At 36.0% G+C, this 19,643-nt stretch overlaps 1 protein-coding gene across 4 annotated transcripts in view; it reads right to left on the reverse strand.

The window, feature by feature from the left end:
- ORC5 (origin recognition complex subunit 5) overlaps positions 1–19,227 on the reverse strand; it is an 80,707-nt gene extending 61,480 nt beyond the window's left edge. For 2 of the 4 annotated variants that reach the window (XR_005838623.1, XM_040644351.1), the window contains exons 1-5: positions 19,030–19,227; positions 16,126–16,218; positions 14,719–14,919; positions 5,732–5,806; positions 2,088–2,199 (exon numbers count right to left, since the gene is read on the reverse strand). Coding sequence is in view for 3 of the 4 variants with exons in the window: in XM_040644351.1 (XP_040500285.1) it covers positions 2,088–2,199; positions 5,732–5,806; positions 14,719–14,919; positions 16,126–16,218; positions 19,030–19,101 (553 nt within the window). In the remaining variant the exon portion in view is untranslated. Of the gene's footprint in view, positions 1–2,087; positions 2,200–5,731; positions 5,807–14,718; positions 14,920–16,125; positions 16,219–18,671 lie in introns of all 4 variants that reach the window. The other 2 variants (XM_008703570.2, XM_008703572.2) reach the window with 2 other exon arrangements.
- Positions 19,228–19,643: the final 416 nt, after the last annotated feature.

The raw sequence follows: 19,643 nt of genomic DNA on the forward strand, positions 1-19,643 counted from the left end.
AAAGATAAAACATTTGAAGAAACAAGGGCTGAAAATTTTCCAAAGTCATTGAAACTATACAATTCATGCATCCAAGAAGCTCAAGCAAGACAAACAATAAAAGATTTTTTATTTCTTTCAAGTCCAAATAATAATTTAATATGGGGTTTATGTTGGGGTACCTGGGTGGCTCAGTCAGTTAAGTGTTCAACTCCTGATTTCAGCGCAGCTCATGATCTCAGGGTCATGAGCTCAAGCCCTAAATTGGGCTCCGTGCTCAGCCCATAGTCTGCTTGAGATTCTCTCCCCCCCCTTGGCCCCTCCCCTCTCTCATACTTTGTCTCTCAAATAAAATCTTTTTTAAAAATATGCAGTTTATAATAGAGAAGTAAAACACAGTACAAAAACAGCACAAATGTTGTGAGACAGGAAACTATAAGTCACTGAGATTTTCAGATTGTTTATTGGAGCATAACCTTTCCTGAATGATAGAATAACTAAACCAAACCAAAAAGCTGATGAAGTGCATTATAATTCACTGGGGGGGAAAAAAACCGCCTTGCCAAAAGATGAGTAGTCTGCATGTGGTAGAGATTAGAAACAAGAATTCCAAACTGGGACCCCTAGTGATAACTGCTGAGACAGGGCATCCTGAACATCAAATATCATATTCTTATAAATGGTATGTGTATCAAGTTATGATTGGATGACATTAGCCACTAAGATTATCCCTTTACTCTGGTTCCATGCTTACTCTAACTACAATTTGGCTTATCAATTAATGTTTCCTTTTTGAATGCCTTTCTATGTGATTATGGGTTGCTTTTTAAAAAAAAATCTTGGTATGTAGAAGGCCCTGAATTAAATCATCAGATTAAGCATGGCTCCATTATTACATACTCTCTGAAATTGGCCAGATCACTTTAATTAAATATGTCCCCAAATTCTCTCCATCTGTGATGCTTTGTAATCTTTACTTTCCAAAATTTTAAATCAAATTCTACAATTATACCATACTTCAGTACAACTTCACTAAGATGTAGAAAATCAGCTTTTAAAAAAATAATTTCCTTAAATTCTAAATAGTTTTTCAGTACTTAAACCCTAAATGGGTCATGAAAAAAGTTAACTTTGAACAGTGATGACACAGGCACAAAGGAATTTTTTTAATGAAATCCTTGATTTATTCCTTTTCTTCCTACTCTTTTCTCTTCTTCCTATTTTGCAATCTTCATGTAAGAGAAGCTATTGAAAATAAGGGTTCCCTTTACCTATTTTGGGTTTCTTTCTTCTATTTCAGTTAATTAGCTCAGGCAAGGTGTCCTTTGATTGCTGTTCCAGTGTAAGTAGGCAAAAATGTGTTTATCTTAACAATGAATGTTTACAGCTGATTAGTTCAGAGGGCTAGTGTTAATGAGGCCAAGGTCAAGGAATGCTATTTTTTCATAGCCTGCGTTATGTTTCACATTTATAAACTTTGAATCAGAAGCATCATACTTGTATAGTGACAACACAATACTAATCTACAAAACTATTCAGCAACACAAAAGGCTACAGTGTTCTTCCAAAAACAAAAACAATCAAGATCTATGAAATTTAAGATTAAATAAAAACCAAAAAGAAATAAGAAATGCAAGGCCTAGTAGTTGGTATCATAAGAGGAACACTAACGAAAAATAAAATGAGATTTACAAAGTTAAAAGATACATTCCACATAGTACTTAACCCAAATATATGGTAAATAAAGATTTTCACACAATTTAAACGTGCTTTGCCAACCTAGTCTGACTCTTATTTGTATGGATATTACCACCACAATATATACATCTTACTATACTGACTAAAAAATGTGAAAATACACCATTAGCACGAATATGTGAAGAATACTTATTCAAAAAACTTTAGTAACTATGTGAGAATAACCCCTCACAGTTCCAAAATAAAGCCTCTGTAAGTGCAGATACTTAACGTTTTATCTGAGATTGGCAGCAAACCTGAAAAGATTAAGACATCAAAGAATTTCATTTGAATATGGCTAGCTTAATCTTTCAAAAAACAAAAACTATTTTAGTGAATATCATTTGTCAAAACAAAGTTTTAAAATTTACCTATGCTATAATCAGGGAAATACAAGACAAATGGCTCAAAGCACCCAGTATTTGGACGAAACTTTTCCCAAACAATTTCACTGAGAAATAGAACAGTCACATTTCTGTCAGTCTGTAAAAGAAAGAAAAATAAAAGTAACTTTGCATTTAAAAATCTTAATCAGAGCAGCAATTCCATTTGAATTTTTCTTTCAAATAAACCCAGCAAAGTTACAACATATAACAAGTTATTTGCATATTAATAAGCCTTATTTATAAAACCTAATCAAGGAGCTCACCCACATGCAAATTTTCATACATAATTACTTAGAATTTCCATAAAACTTTTAGGTTAACCGACATTTCGGTTACCCATGAACGCTAGGACAGTCATACAAGGGTTTCTTTTATAGAAACCAAGAAGCGCATTTGCTTAATAATTAAGACGAGATCCTTTTATGGGAATTTTCAAGGAAATCATTAGCTTACAATCAATAAAAAAATGTGCAACTTAATATCTCTTATCATTAAAATAGCTACAGAAACCCAGAGAGGAAATAAGAGTTAAACAAAAAGGGATATGCTGTACTTAAAACCATATAGCATTAGGAAACTTTTAAGGGTTTTTTTAAAAGCTATTTTCACACAAACACATGAGCAAAACATGCTGAATATACATTAAAAACATTAAATACACACACAAAACACCACTGTAAAGTCATCTTTTGAAGTCTATTTGGAAGTATTATCAGTATACCAAAATGAACACTTAAGAAAACAAGCTCAGCATGTATATGTCCTACAGAGTGGCCACAAATGCCCTATGATGCTAGTTACATTTTATCTGGAGACACACTTCTGCATTTTCAACACAAATTTTAATTTTTTCCCATATTCTTTTTGACATCTCCCAAGTGACAGAGCAGGCATGATAGCTGTTTTGTTCTATAACTATTCTTAGGATCCAAACACATAAATTACACTATACTTTGATGGTGATTTACTATTTATTGATTCCTAACTTACATGTAATCTTATGTTCCAATTTTCATTACCTACCACTGGCTAACAAAGATAGCTGAGTTCAGTAAATTAATAATTCCACAAAAATCTAGCTTCTTTTTGAGAAAGAGGAAAGGATTTTTACTTTCAAATGTTTTTTGTGTCCTTGAATTTATTTCTATAGGGATAAAAAAGTATACTCTAAATACAATCTTGATTACATAGCATTGAGTGGTTTTGCTTTAAAAAAATGATCATCTAAAAGCATTTGATAACATCAGTTCAAAAACAGAAAGGATTGGGATAGGCCGGTGATGGGTATTAAGGAGGGCACATACTGCATGGAGCACTGGGTGTCACACGCAAATAATGAATCATGGAACACTACTTCAAAAACTAAGGATGTACTGCATGGTGACTAACATAACATAATAAAAAAATTATTATAAAAAAATAGAAAGGTCTAAAAAACAGATGATATTTATCTATCTGAAAGAATTTTAAGTTGGTAATGTTCACACCTCATCTCACCTTCAATATACAATGATATCTATCATAACTTAAACTTCATTTTGCTCAGATATGTAATATAAAAAACATGAAATGCTGGGGTACCTGGGTGGCTCATCTGTTTAAGCATATGACTTCAGCTCAGGTCATAATCTCAGGGTCCTGGGACTAAGCCCTGAGCCCCGAGCCGCATGTTGGGATCCCCACTCAGTGGAGAGTCTGCTTCTCTCTCCCTCTCTGCCTCTCCCCAACCTCATGCACACAGGAGCGTACTCTCTCTCTCAAATAAATAAAATCTTAAAAAAAAAAAACCCACATGAAATGCCTTTACTAGATTTCTCCTAAATGAAATATATTTTTTAAAATCAAGCATATTTCCAGAAATGTCAAAACAAGTCTCTTTTCTGGTAGAGGTGAGATTACTGTGAATCTTTTCATCATCTTCAGTTTCCATAATTACAACTAAAAAAAAGTGAAAGGCCTAACTACTATGAAGGTACGCATGATGACCATTACTAGGCATGAGGGGTAAAATGAGGTAAGCTATAGTGGAAGAGCAAGAGGGCAGCAAGAATGTACTCTAGACACCAGACAAGGAATCCTAGAGCAATGGGGACAGTGGATGAAGGTATGCAAAAACAAACAAACAAACCACAAATGCAACACAACGAAACAATAAAAAAATGCCTGGGTTGCTCAGTCAGTTAAGCATCTGACTCTTGGTTCTGGTTCATGTCATGATCTCATAGGTCATGAAATGGAGCCCAGCGCTAGGCTCGGTGCTCAGCAGGGAGTCTGCTTCAAGATTTCTCCCTTTGCCCCTCCCGCCACTTCTGCAGACACACAAGCATGCTCTTAAAATAAATGAATAAACCTAAAAATAGCAACAATGACAACAACAACAAAACAAAAAAAGCAATGAAGGAGGAGGTATCTACTCAAAGAGGACGGGTTCCTGGTCTTAGTAGTAAAATGCCAGGAGTTCACCTAAGTAGCAAAGGCTAGACTATGTAAGGAAATTTCCAGGATGACTACCAAGAGCTATATACCAGGTCTGTAACCCTATCCACTCAGAGCTCACCCCCCGCCCAATACTATTACTAAAAGTGGATTTTAGGAAGCAACCTCAGGCAGACAATGATATCAACAGCATTTGGAAAGCCTCTCTGAACCTCTAACAGTTTCTCAAATTTCAGTATTATGTTCAGTAAATGTTTAACTTTTCAAAGGTGGAAATGCTGTAAGCACTGTCTCTCCAAATATTAATTTTCATTATAATGTTACTTAATATGTAACACAGACATAAAACTAGATAGGTATAAACTATTTATGCTCAAAGTACTTATAGGATTATAGAACAAAAACAAAAATAAACCTATAAGTTAAATACAAAACTACAAAATCAATAAAATTTAAATTAACAGTAATTGAATATGATGATTAACAATACTGTTTTTATCAAACTAAATATTTGCTCACTTTTGATTATGGTACAAACAGGAAATAGCCACAGATCTTTTGAGTTTAGCATTTCTATACCAATTGGTATTGGTGACAATGAATTCTCTCTCCAGTTGTCTTTATTCAAACTTCTGCAAAACCCTGATTTGCCATAATATTATTATTTGGCTTTGACCTGACACATATGCATATTAAATCCATCCCTATTTTTTTCTCATTAGTCCATGACAATTAGAGTGGTATTAATACTATTCAGTGCCAACACAATTTATAAATTGAAATACAAAGCCGGTTTTGAAACTGACTGGCCATGAGGTAGAACTCAAGAGGCCCAGAATTGGCATACCATTCTTTTTCTAGATTACTGAAAAGAAAATTAAAAAATTCTTACATAAAGTCTAAAGTTTAGGCCCCCACCATTTACTCTAGCAAACACCTAAAACCTTTAAAAGAAAGCAGGGTTAGTCACTTCACAATTAGAAGTAAAAAGCTAAAATAAAGAATAAATGTTAGCAAGTCACAAACCACTTTTACTTTGGAAAAAATGCTCAACAACAGTCATAATAGAGAAATGCAAATTAAAATTATGTGAAGATTCATTTCTCACCTGTCAGACTGGCAAAATGAGAAAATATGACAAGACAATCTACTGATTAGGTCATAGGGCAAAAAGACTTTCATACATTACTTACCAATTCTTGTAACCTAAGAAACCCAGGCAAAAGATTTGCTTCCATATCTCTTAGATATTCTGCTTTATCTAGAACCTTATAAAAAAAAATGCAGTGTCAAAATCAATTTACAAAGCTCTCTACAAAACGTTAACATCATATAATACACAATTCAAGACTTGAATTTTCCATATTAAAAAGAAAAATTGTAACCTATGAATTAACTTTTAACTGGTATTTACATTTGTAGAAGACATTTCAAACAGGTCAAATTAGTAAATTAAAAGACTACTTACAATAGTATTTACATCTAAATTTCTAAATAGAAAATGAATCACAGCTACATTAAAAAGGTTTCTTTTCTAAATATACTATCAATGCTCTAAGGCTATCTTACTAGGTATAGAAGAAAAGTAACTGGATACATTTTTTATTCCATTTGATAAAAGTTAAATTTTTGTTCAGTTATAAAGCCATTGGTATTATATTATTTTAAAAGATACCTCTCTGTTATTTTAAAAGATACTTCTCTTTCACAGATATATGGTATATATGTTATATATAGCATATATGAATATAGCATATAAATAAGTAATATATATAGATAAAGCATATATAGTCATAGATAACATATATATGATGTATATAGATATGTGGAGAGAATGTATATGTTATCATGGATAATATAATATGATACCGGGAACAATGTACAGAGTAAAGATGACACGAGTTTGACCACGTTAATGATAACTGAAGCAGGGTGATGGGTTCATTGGAATACATTACACTATTCTCTTTATATGTTTGAAATATTGATAAAAAATGTTAAAAAAAAAAAACTTGCTTCAAGAGGTCATCCATTAGTCCATAAAAATAAAATCAAGGTCTTCATAACACTGTCTAAAATATTTACTCTAACCTTTGTCTTTACTTTTTGTTATGGAAATTTTAAAATACATACAAAAATACAGAGATCAGTAACTCCCACATATATTTCATCCAACCCCAACAAACATCAACATATGGTCAATCTTGTTTCTTCTATCCACCTCTTTTCCCCTTCACCATCTCGCTGGATTATGTTAAAGCAAATCCCAGACATACCACTCCATCTGTAAATATGTCAGTATGCAGCTCTAAGAGATGAAGAACTTCCATTTTTTTTAAAACATAATCACAGTATCTTTATCATGCCTAAAAAATTTAACAATATTTCTTAACATCATGTAATAACCAATATTCAAATTTCCCCACTTATCCCACAAATGTCTCCTTAGAGCTCATTTATTTGATTCAGGATCCAAAAAGGTTCATATGCTGAATCTTATTGTATTTGGTTTGTCTTCTAGTCAATTTTAAATTATAACATTTCCCCTGACTCTTCCTTTTTTCCTTGTTATGTATTTGTTGAAACCTGGTCATCCATTGTATAGAATTTTCCACATCCTGAATTGGCTGACTGCATCTCTTTAGTATCATTTAACATGTTCTTATATCCCCTGTATTTCCTGTAAAATAGTCAATAAATCTAGAGGTTTGATCAGATTCAGGTTCAAGTTTTGGTCAAGAATACTTCACGAACAGCGCTCTGTACTTCTTACTGAATCACATCAGGAACACAATACCTGGCTGTCTCTCTGTGACATTAAGATTGATTGACAGGTTCAGGTATTGTCAGCCTGATCCATCCATTATAAAGTTCCTCAGCAGCTTTTCACCAAATGATTTCTGCACCAATTGATGATCATTGCCTATATCTAGAACTTTCTTAGGTATTACAAAACTTAATTTTCTATGATTCTTTCTGCATTTGTTGGAGGACATTTTTCTAGAAAGAACTTTGCCTCATCTGCTATTTAGTTACTCAGAAATAAAGTTCACACAGGACAGATGGGATAAATGCTTGATTCTTTCCTTTTATCTACTAATTTTCAGATTAAGTTTGTGCCTCTATTAGTTTTCTGCGGCTGCTATAACACATTACCACACAAACCTTGTAGCTTAATACAGACTAAAAATGTATTTCTTCACAATTCTGGAAGTCCTAAGCCTGAAATCAGTTTCACAGAGCCAAAATCAAGGTGTCTGCAGGGCCACCACTCCCTCCAGCAGCTTTGAGGTAGAATCCATTCTCTGCCTCTTTTAGCTTCTGCAGGCTATTCTTTGCCTTGTGGCTGCAACGCCACGTAATTCAAGGCGAGCATCTTCAAGTTTCTCTTACTCTGCTTGCCTCTGCTTCTATTACTTGGCCTCCTCCTGTGTGTGTGGTTTAGTCAAATCCTCCCTTTGCCTCTCTCCTACACAAACATTTGTGATGACGCTTTGGGATCACCCAGATAAACCTGGTAAATCTCCCCATCTCTAGACCCTTAATGTAATCACATTTGCAAAGGCCCTCATTCCAAATGAAGGGTCATTTACAGGTTCCAGGGGTTTGGACCTGATATCCTCAGGAGCCATTATTCAGCCTACTCAGTGCCCTAGTAAATGAAACTCCCATGGTAACCAGTGAGCTGAGGTTTTGCGTTTTTTTATATATTTGTTTGGTAACATTATAAATTCATGGATTTTAACACATCTAATGTACTTCCACCTACTGAATTGATCGTTCTTTTTGATGGCCAAATTGTACCATGTTTGGCCAGTAGAAGGCCCTTCAAACTAGCTTCTGTGTCCTTTTTGTACCCCCAGCTTTGAGATGTAACTAACATATAACACTGCATAAGTTTAAGGCATACAACTGTTGATTTGATACACTTTTATACTTAAAGTGATTTCCATGGTAGCTTTGGATAACACCTCCATCACCTCATATAATTATTTCTTTTTTGTGGTGAGAACATTTAAGATCTATTCTCTCTTAGCAACATTCAAGTATATATAACACAGTATAGCATAACTATAATCACCATGTTGTATAATAGATCCCCTAGAACTTATTCATCTTATAATTAGAAGCTTGTACTCTTCGACCAACATCTCTCCATTTCCCTTATCCCACAGCCTCTAGTAACCAACCATTTTCCTTTGTTTCTATGAGTTTGGTTTTTTAGGTTCCACATATCCTTAAGTGTCGCTGCCTGATTTCTTTCATGTAGCATAATGCCCTTAAGGTCCATCCATGTTGTCACAAACGGCAGGATTTCCCTCTCATGGCTGAATAATATTCCATTGTATGTGTGTGTGTGTGTGTGTATACATATATCAATCAGTCTTAAGTATTATGAATAAAACTGTGATGAACATGGGAGTGCAGATATCTCTTTGAAATCCAAATTTCATCTCCTTTGTATATACACCAGAAGTGGGATTGCTGAATCATATGGTATTTCTATTTTTAATGTTTTAAGGAAACTCCATACTGTTTTTTCCACAGTGGCTATACCAATTAACTATCCCAAGAACAGTACACAAGGGTTCCCTTTTCTCCACATCCTTGCCAATACTTGTCTTTTGGATGATGGTAATTCTAACAGGTGTGAGGTGTTATCTCATGGTTTTGGTTTGTACTTCCTTGATTAGTGATGTTGAGCACCTTTCCATGTACCTGGCCATTTGCATGTCTTCTTTGGAAAATGTCTATTCAGGTCCTCTGCCCATTTTCTAACCAGATTTTTTTTTTTTTTTTTTTTTTGCTATTGAGTTGCACGAATTTTTTATATATTTTGGACATGAACCCCTTGTTCAGTAGATGATTGCAAACATTTCCTCCCATTCTATAGATTGCCTTTTTCATTTTGGTGATTGTTTCTCTTGCTGTGCAGAAGTTTTTTAGTTCAATGTAGTCCTACTTATTAATTTCTGCTTTTGTTGCTTGTGCTTTTTGGTGTCATATTTAAAAAACCGTTACTGGGGCGCCTGGGTGTCTCATGACTTTTGATTTAGGCTCATGTCATGATGTCAGGGTCAAGAGATCGAGCCCTTCGTCAGGCTCTGTGCAAGTGGGGAGTCTGCTTGAGATTCTCTCTCAAATCTTTAAAATTAATTAATTAATTAATAGTAAAAAACTGTTGCTGAGACCAAGGTCAAGGAACATTTTTCCTATGCTTTTTTTCTAGGAGTTTTATGGTTTCAGTTTTTATATTTAAGTCTTCAATCCATTTCAAGTTAATTTTTGTGAATGGCGTAAAATAAGGGTCTAACTTCACTCTTCTGCATGTGGTTACAGTTTTCCCATCACCATTTATTGAAGACATTATCCTTTACCCACTGAGCATTCTTGGCTTCCTTACCAAATATTAATCATATGTATATGGGAAGATTTATTTCTGTGTTCTCAAATCCGTTCTGTTGGTCTATGCATCTATTTTTATGCCAGTACCATACTGTTTACTAGAGCTTTGTAGTATAGTTTGAAATCAGGAAGTACAATGCCTCAAGCTTTTTTCTTCTTTCTCAACATTGCTTTGGCTCTTCCACCTTTTGTGATTCCATACAAATTTTAGGGTTGTTTTCTCTATTTCTGTGAAAAATGTCATTGGAATTTTGATAGGGATTGCACTGAATTTATAGATGGCGTTGGAAACTACAGACATTTTAACAATATTAATTCTTCCAATACATGAGATTCTGTGTCTTTCTGAATGACCACAGTTGTAGTTGATAGTTTCTGAGCTTTCTATTATGGCAAAATGCTCTAGGTTTATCTTGTACATTTTCTTTGCAGAACTGAAATTCAAAAAGCTGGGTTGTTTTAACATTTACACTTTATTAATAAATCTTATTGGAAACTATAATCATTTAAATTAGGAACAAAATTAAAATGCAAAGAATGTAATAATATTGTTTCCCTAAGTAGTCCAAACTGTTTTATGTTTTATTAATTGAAAGCTTGAAACAATCTATGAGAGTAATCAACTTAAGATATTTCATTCCTAATTAGACAAAAATAAAGCTAAAATTATTTACTCCTAAAAAGATATAAATTATTTTCTCCACTATGCAATTATACAATTTCCCCATCAATCTCCATTTAAATAACTCTAATCCAGGACACAGATTAATTCAAATAATTGGCCCATTTTTTATGCCCATTTTAATGCAAAACACAAAGCTGAAGCAATAAATTAATAGTTCATTCTTCTAATTTAATTTAGTTAACCCAGTATAATTAATGATTTTATGATATTCTAATAAATGATCCTTCTTCAAAAGCAATTTTCAGATAATATTCAGAGAAGTAAAAATTTTAATTCAGATCCAAACATTTATCTTAATAATTTACACAAAGGTATTTTAACAGGGGCGTCTGGGTGGCTCAGTCATTAAGTGTCTGCCTTCGGCTGAGGGCGTGATCCTGGGGTCCTGGGATCGAGCCCCACATCAGGCTCCTCCGCTGGGAACCTGCTTCTTCCTTTCCCACTCCCCCTGCCTATGTTCCCTCTCTCGCTGGCTATCTCTCTATCAAATTAATAAATAAAATCTTTAAAAAAAAACAAAAAAAAACAAAAAAAAAAAAAAACAAAGGTATTCTAACAGACTCTTGATTTGCACCACATTAAACACCGGCAAACTTTCTCACACTTAATGTTCAGCCAACTAACAAGTACTTACTGAACACTTACTTCTATCCAATAGATCTGAAAAATGAGTAGGGCCCTACTTACTTGTCAAGGTGTTTCTAGAATATTGATTTTCCCTCCTACCTAAAGACATTTAGCTTTGAAACTCCTTGTTGTCATCCACATATACTGAGGTCATTCCTCCTCATTCTTTAAATATTACGGCTTCTTACTAACACTTCCCTATTATGACCCTGTATTTTGGGGGTATTTCAAAACCCACATTAATGCCCCCTTTCTGATATGGACTCTTAATTCCTTAAATTTCTCTCCACCAGTGATCTATCTTGTCTCCTACATTATCTCACTGAAACACCAACTTTATTTCCTAGAACACTGGTTTTGAGGTATTGTCTGCAGCCCCTTCAGGGTGGGAAGGGTGGTCCCTGGTATCCTTTCAAAAGGTTGGCAAAGTCAAAACTATTTTCATAGTAATACTGAAACGTTATTTGCCCTTTTCACCATGTTGATATTTGCACTGACAGTGCAAGTAATAGTGGGTTAAGTTAGAGTTGCCTTGGCATAAATTAAGGTAATGGTGCAGAACTGTACTAATAATAGCTATATTCCTCACTATGCACTTGCATTTTAAAAGAAATTAGACTTCTACCTCCGAGAAGATGGGAGTAGATGTATTTTTTTCCTATTCCTTTTGCTAAGTAAAACCAAGAATCTTGAATATTATATATAAAACAAACAGGGCTCTGAAAGGTAGAGAGAAGACAGACCAGCTACAGGCCTTAAGAGCAGAGGAATGACAATTCACTTCAGAGAGTGTACTGCCTGAGCTGTGTTTTTGCCTCACACAGCATGTATGTGGAGCTGAAGAAACCAGCAACACAGAAAGGCTAATGAGCATAAACCAAAAAAGCCCTAACAAAACCCTGCTCTCCCTAGTCAAAGGATCAGGAAAGGGGCAACATAGTGAGACTTCCAGGACACTGCACTTACCCAAATTTTCCTTATACATCATTGATTTCTTCTCTGTCCTCATTTTTCTTCCTCATCTCATCCCATAACAAAGAGATTGCCACAAGATTCAGGCACTTGGGACTCGCCTCTTCTAACTCACTCACTCTCCTGGTGACCTAATGGTCTCACAGCTTTAAGAACTGCTACCTCTATACTCACAACTCTGAAATCATATCTCCACAGTGGGCCTCTCTTAACCTAAGACTCCAGTGTCCAAGTGCCAACTGAACATCTGTACTTGGATTTAACGTGCCCCAAACCAAATTCCTGATCACTCCCTCCCTGCCCAACAAGAGCCCCACTGTAGTTTTCTCCACTAAGATAATGACAACTCCATCCTTTCAAGTGCACAACAATTTTTGAGTCACTCTTAACTTTGTTCTTTCTCTCCTCCTCTACAGTCAATTTATCAGAAACTCTGTCAAAATATATTGAGACCACTTCTTACCACATCTACTGCTACCACCCTGGCCTAAGCCAACATGATGTTTTGCTTAGCTTATTATAAATGCCTTATGACTAGCTCTATTAGTTTCCTACAGCTGCCATAAAAAAGTGCCAGAAACAGACTTATTATCTCACAGTTCCAGAAGCTAGAAGTCCAAGATCAAGGTTTGGGAGGGCCATGCTTCCTCCAAAGGTGGTAGAGAAGAGTCTGTTCCAGGTCTCTCTCCTGGTTTTTGGTAGTCCCTTGGCTTGTGGCAACATAATTCCAATCTTTACATGGCATCCTCCCTGTGTGCATGTCTATCTCCAAATTTCCTCTTTTTATAAGGACACCAGTCATATTAAATTAGGGGTCCAAACTACTCTAACTTCAGCTTAATTAATTAGAACTGCAATGACCCCATTTCCAATTAAGGTCATTCTGAAGTACTAGGGATTAGAACTTCAACATATGAATTCTTGGAGGAAATGATTCAACCCATAACACTAGTCTGCATGCTTCTATCCTTGTACCCTTCATTTGATCCTCAACATTACTACTCTCCCCCATACTTAAACTATTCCAGCCACAATGGCCTCGCTGGTATTCTTTGAATACACAAAGTATGTTCCAGTCTCCTTTGTAGTCTTATGTAAATCTCTTTACCTGGAATACTCTTTTTTCACATATCTTCATAGCTTGCTCCTCACTTCCTTCCTTGCTCCTCAGGTCTCAGCTAAGTCATCATCTCTATTTAGAAAAGTAACTACTCTCCCCCGCCCAAGTGATTCTCTCTTACTCTATTAACATATTGTATCTGACATCTTACATATTAACTTGCTTTTTATCTATCTTCCTCAACTACACTATAAACTGCAGGAGGGCAGAGACTCTATTTTGTTCCATATTCTATCTCCAGTATCTAAAATAGTGCCTGGCATACAGGAAGGACCCAATAGTTATTTGCTTAATAAATAAAAGAATGAAACTAAAATGTGGAAGGAACTGTTTTATATATTTCAGGAGATGCAAGAATACATAAGATTTGGTCCCTTCAATGAGTTTACAACTTAGCTGTTATAATAAGGCATTATATTAAAATTTAATTCCAATTCCAGAGATAATCATTTTTTTTAAAAGGGCTCAAGTATTTTAAAAAATCCACTAAAAAAACACATTACACATTTTCAGTTGTCTGCTAATCATTTTCACATTGATGTAACAACTACGATTCATACTTAGCCACCCCAAAATCAAATGATTCATCTTTCCCCACAAACCTACTCCATACACAATTGAAAAATTTAACCTTCGCAGTCTCTTCCGTTTATTCCTCTCTGCATCTTCCGCCCCAAGTCTAGTCCAGGCCCAAATCTCCTCTAATTTAAACAGTGATAAGAGCCTGAAAATTATCTTTTGGACTTCAGTCTGGCATCACCTTCCCCCAATCCATCTATTTAACATGCCTTGCAGAGTAATCTTCCTAAAACAGATTTGTTGCTCTAAAATCCTCACTACCTCCTCACTGCCTAGTAAATGAAATATAGCACTTCAGCAGAGTTTTCAAGATACACCATGATCTGCCTCACCTACCTTCCTAGCTTTTTTTCTCCCCTCATACACTGTTACCCACTAAAACTGGACTATTTGCATTCCCTACCCTCTGCATCTGCATGCCTTTCCTTACATAATTCCTACCATCTGAAATTCTCCTTCTTCAGCTTCTTCCTATAATCCTTTAATCATCCTTTTAAGTCTATCTCAAATGTTATCACCTCACGAAGCTGTACCACATATGCCTAAGTCCGTACTTTGCATGGGATGGTTATCACTTATCATACTCCGCACATAGTCAAGTGTAGTATGTGCCACAACTCTTCCATTAAACTGAAGTTTCCTTTGGATAAGATATACATCTAAAACATTTTTGTATCCCAAAAACACCTTTGCACAGTGCAATACACATAATGAGACTTGAAACAAATATACAGAAATTGACCTAATAAGCAATTTTCAAATAGATGGAATAATGAAATTAAATTACTCACAATATATACAGTCTGATCCTTGAGACTTTCAGCTTTGGTTATTTGTTTAAACAAGCGAACAAAATCATTAAATGTTTCACAGGTTATGTGAGTAGAACATCCGCCTTCTGAAGACCTAAGATGATTCAATTTGTTTAAAATTTGTTCCAAAAGCAGCCTTGAGGTAAAGCATTCAACACAATTCATGAAGACATGTGGGAGCTGAAAAACAAAAATTTAAAAAATGTGTAAACAGAAAACAAAACCCACATATACAGTAATGGCTCCGTTGGATGTTTCCCAGGTGTCCTTCTACTCTACATCTCCGATCCCCAACCTGCTCTGTACCTCAGGAGGCTGACTACGACAGAATACATCACCCAGACTCTCTTATATTCTGGCTCTGGTTGGATTCAGTCAATGAGAAGAACCAGGAGCCTGAAGGAGAGCAGTAAGAAGAACAAAAGAATATTCCCTTAACCTACCCCTTATCCCTCAGTGGCCCATAATTCCACCATGGCTACATTCTTCCACCAAACGCTACAGCTCCAGCTGGGCAGCCCCCGTCTAAGGCTACAGCTCTTACCATGATCTGGTAACAGCCACTTCTCATGGTCCATTCAGGTCTAGGGGGAGTAAAAGCTCTCAGTGCTTTATCATCCCTTATTGGTTCCCTTAACATTTCTTCAACCTTTGTACAACAGTACCCTCAATAAACTCACTTCAATTATTTGAGTTTGCCACTTGTTTCCTACAGAGATTCACAGCAAATTTGTATTTTACTCTAAAGAATTCTTATAAAAAAACCCAAGTACATGTTAAAATTCTCAGTAGGAATTTCAAACTAATAATTTTAAGATAATATTCTAATGATAAACAAATCTAGATTGAAAAGAATTTTGAGAATTTGAAACCATAGTAATCCTCCTATGAGGATTAAGCTAGCTCTTCATTTAGATGAAGAGATCTAATTCTCAGATCAGAATGGAGGTTAATTCCAGAAGTAACAAGGAAACAAAGATTTGCTTACAAATATAGTCCGTTCTCAAAATGAAATCACAAAAGCAGTACTGCTCATTCTGAGCAAGATAACTTTCGGCATCTAGCACAAACAATGGAACCTATTACTATTTTTAGTGACATTGTCACCCAAAAAGGAAGGTTTTCTTTCTCTTTCAGAATAACAATGTAACTAAGGCTACCTTCTATCTCTCAGTCACAGTTTCACTAACATTTGCTAACCTTTTTTAACCCCTATTCACTGACGAACTAGAGTTCACAATATCACAAATAAAAATTGGTCAGAAATGTTTCATGTAGAAGATAGTCCTTCAGAGAAAGGTAAACTAGACCAAATAATCTCCCAGATTCCTTCCATTTCTAGGAGTGTATGAGTTTAAAAAGCAATCAGTTAACAGTTATTCTTACCTCTAAAGTTTTCAACAAAGTTTGTGTTACATAGGTCTTTCCACTGGCAGTATGTCCATAAATAAAAATTGATGGAAAGCTGAAATGATGCCTCTAACACAGAAAAGACAAGTATTAGTCTGCACACACAAAACAGAAGATAATTATCAACTCATGAGAAAGTTTTACGTGGCAAAGTAAAATATTCAATCCAAATTATTTCAACAGTGACCATACACTGGATCCATGATTACACTTTGAACTTAACCTGAATTCAATTCTAAGCACTTTCTCTGTTAAATTAAAATTTCTGAAAAATTCTGTTTGGTATATTTAGTATGTACTACATATATAATATGACTTATATGCTATATATACAGTATATATGTATTTATAGTTTTATTACTGTGCAGGTTTATATGTACAAACTCTTCTATTTTCAAATATATAGATTTCAGAGATTTTTCAAGGATAACTTTGACCATACTCCATTTTTATCTTAACTCTTTAAAGAATCTAATCCCACAGGCTACAATTTCACTAAACATTTTAAACAAAGTATATGCAATCACAAAGTTGGAAGGAATTTCACAAGTCCTCTGTTCTTTGGAAAACTTAATACTTTTAAATTATGCATATATATTTACCATGGCCTAAATGTACACACTTCATCAAATAAAACAATAAAATCTATATATATTTCAAAACACATATTCTCAAGAACCTCCTGCTAGATGTTAAGAGTCAGCTGCCTAGTGAAAAGTAAAGATTGTCAAATGCCCCTCTACTGGACTCATTCATACTACAAATATGTTTCATTCATTTATTAGACACCTATAAAATGCTGAAAACCATGATGCATTGAAGACTACAAATACCTGTTAAAGACAAAATCTGCTCTGGAAGAGTTCAGAGTCTAGTGGGATGTTTTAAAAAAGTAATTACAAGAATATTGGATGATGCAATTTCCATAAGAAAGTAGAGTCTCTAATGATCATTATCTACCACTGCAATAATAGCCATTTATTTTTATTATTTATTTATATATCCACATTTGTTTTTACTTTATTAATTTATTATCATTATTATTTATTTAACATTTATTACATTCTAGCCACTAAGTTACACATTTCCTTTTGCAAGACAAATCAGGGACTCAGATTTATATGGGAGAAAACTTTCTAACAACATATGCCAAAGCAGCCCCCAAATAGGCTTAAGATGGATGTTTCAGTATATGAATCCTTTTTTTAAGTTTATATCTAACAATCCTGTAAATTAACTGGCTCAAAAATGCGCTCCCAAGAATTAAACGCATGCTTGCTGAGCATTTCTGCTATCCAAATAATATAGTTCACCTTTAAAATTTCCTTCAGGAAATTTTTCCAAGCTACACGAAAAAAAATCCTGCCACATTGGTCTGCATCCACTATTTGTTGCTTAGTAATATTTCACCCTATGACATCTTTTCTACTGTAACTTAGAATTGTACTGAACTCTCGCACTGTTACTTAACCTTTCACCCTCATAAATCTCCTTAACAAACTGTAATTAGCCGGGATCTGGCACAGTGCCTAAGACAGAGAAGGTGCTCAGTAAATATTTGTTGAGCAAATAAATGGATCTGCTTAGAAATATGAACCGGCTTTTTTTCTTTTCTTTTTTTTTTTTTTTACAGTTTTTGCATCTCCCACATGCACAGCACCTTGAAGAAAAGCAATATTAACACTGTTAAATGTGATCTGCAGTAAGAGCAAAGGTCGAAACCCTTTCTGTGATCAACACCAAACCAATACTGTCATCTCTATTTGCCAATATTCTTTTTTCTGGAGGACGGCTCTAGTTAGGAGTGATCTGGTTTTATATCATCTCCAAGGAAGGAATGCAAAGAGCATAACCGAGAAAATATTTCAGTCACAATATGGATAACTCTAACTGAAAGCATTATAACTAGAACACTGAGGATGCAGTCATTGCAGGGAAGTAAGAGCTTCCCTAACTACTGTGCACCTTTAGAAGAAGGATGGTACTTTTCCATTAATACTTAGACTGCTATCCAACATTTTTAGTTGGATGCAAGTACTTAAAGTACTCAAGAAAGCAAACCAGAAGGTGGGCGGGAAGGAGGGAAAATGAGTATTGAGCCTAAACTCATTTACTCTCCTCACAGATAAGACGTATGTCTGATTAAGTTAACTCCATGTCTAATTAACGAGGCTGAAGCAAAACGCTCACTAAAGGCCACCAGAACATAAAAAAGATGAAGTTTTGAATTGGTGAATGCTACCTCCTGCCTATGGAGGAGTCCCTAGCTGTGTTCATTCAAAGACACTTAACCTCTTCTCTCAGGCATCACCTGAACCGCTACTCAAGAATTCTAGCCAAGATCTCTTCAAACGGCTTCCGCAATTCTGGAAAAGCCGCTGAAGTTTTAAACCTGAAGCCTACACTGGCCATCACTAGTCTTGAAAACCACCACCTACATCCACGCTTGATTTACACCTATTACCTCAATGAAACATGCGAACTTACTTTGGAAAAAAAAAATAATAACACTGCGAACACACCTGTTGTGTAAAATCTTTTTCAGCTGGCATAAGATACTAAGCAACTTCCAGTGGCTACTCTGGGTTAACACCGTCTCGAAAGCGTGGCGTGTGTAAAACAACCCGTCCTGGGCCAACGTCCTGAGGTGCCGGCCGGTCCTGCCTCAGCTGTTCTCTTTTAAAGGGACTAATCAGAAGTTACTTTGGGTGTAAGAGTGGGGTAGACTTACAACCACCCTTTTCTCAAAGAAAAAAAAAAAAAAATGGAGTACTGCCCCTCAATCCAAACACGAAGACAGAAATTTTAAAACACGTCGCAAGACCACGGAAATGTCTGCCTCCAGGATTTGGAAGAGAAAAGATAGTATGACCACAATACCTCTCCAAACAGGGACTGCAAGATGGACACTTGGGACTCGCGACAAAGCACCACGTTTTCCAAGTGAGGCATGCCGGCGGCTACCAGAGGGCAGAGCACCCCTCAGTCGGCTCCACGACCCAAGCCGCAACCTCACCTATGCCCCTAGTTCTGAGCTCCCGCCGGAAAGCGACTCGCGAGGGTGTGGGCGGGGCCGGCGTGCCCGTGCGTCGGCGTAACGGCAGCGCGCTCGCGGAGCGTCGCCCCGCCCTCATCTTCCAAGGTCCGAGGAGGCGGGCTCTGTTTTCCCCTTCGAAGAGGGGTTTGGCTGACGGTGCTGTTGGTGATTGGACATGGCGGGTGCCGCTTTTCGCCGTCCAAAGGCCGGGAGACCGCACCGGGATGCACGAGCAGGAAAACGGCTGGCAGGAGCTAGGGGTACCCTGCGGGTTCCTGATGACCCGCGAGCCCGTGGCTTTGATTTTCTTTCCTGCAGAAACTTTGAGTCCTGGAAGCTTTCATCCCGGAGCGCCGTCGAGGAAAAGAAGGCAGGCGTGCCGCCCTTCTCCTTACAGGGACTGTAAGGCGGACTGAGCTAATCCGTAGTATAAAGATGGGGTTTTTCCCCTACCAGG

The sequence above is a fragment of the Ursus maritimus genome, unplaced genomic scaffold (genome assembly GCF_017311325.1).
Source record: "Ursus maritimus isolate PB19 unplaced genomic scaffold, ASM1731132v1 scaffold_3, whole genome shotgun sequence".
In the NCBI taxonomy this organism is placed as follows: domain Eukaryota; kingdom Metazoa; phylum Chordata; class Mammalia; order Carnivora; family Ursidae; genus Ursus; species Ursus maritimus.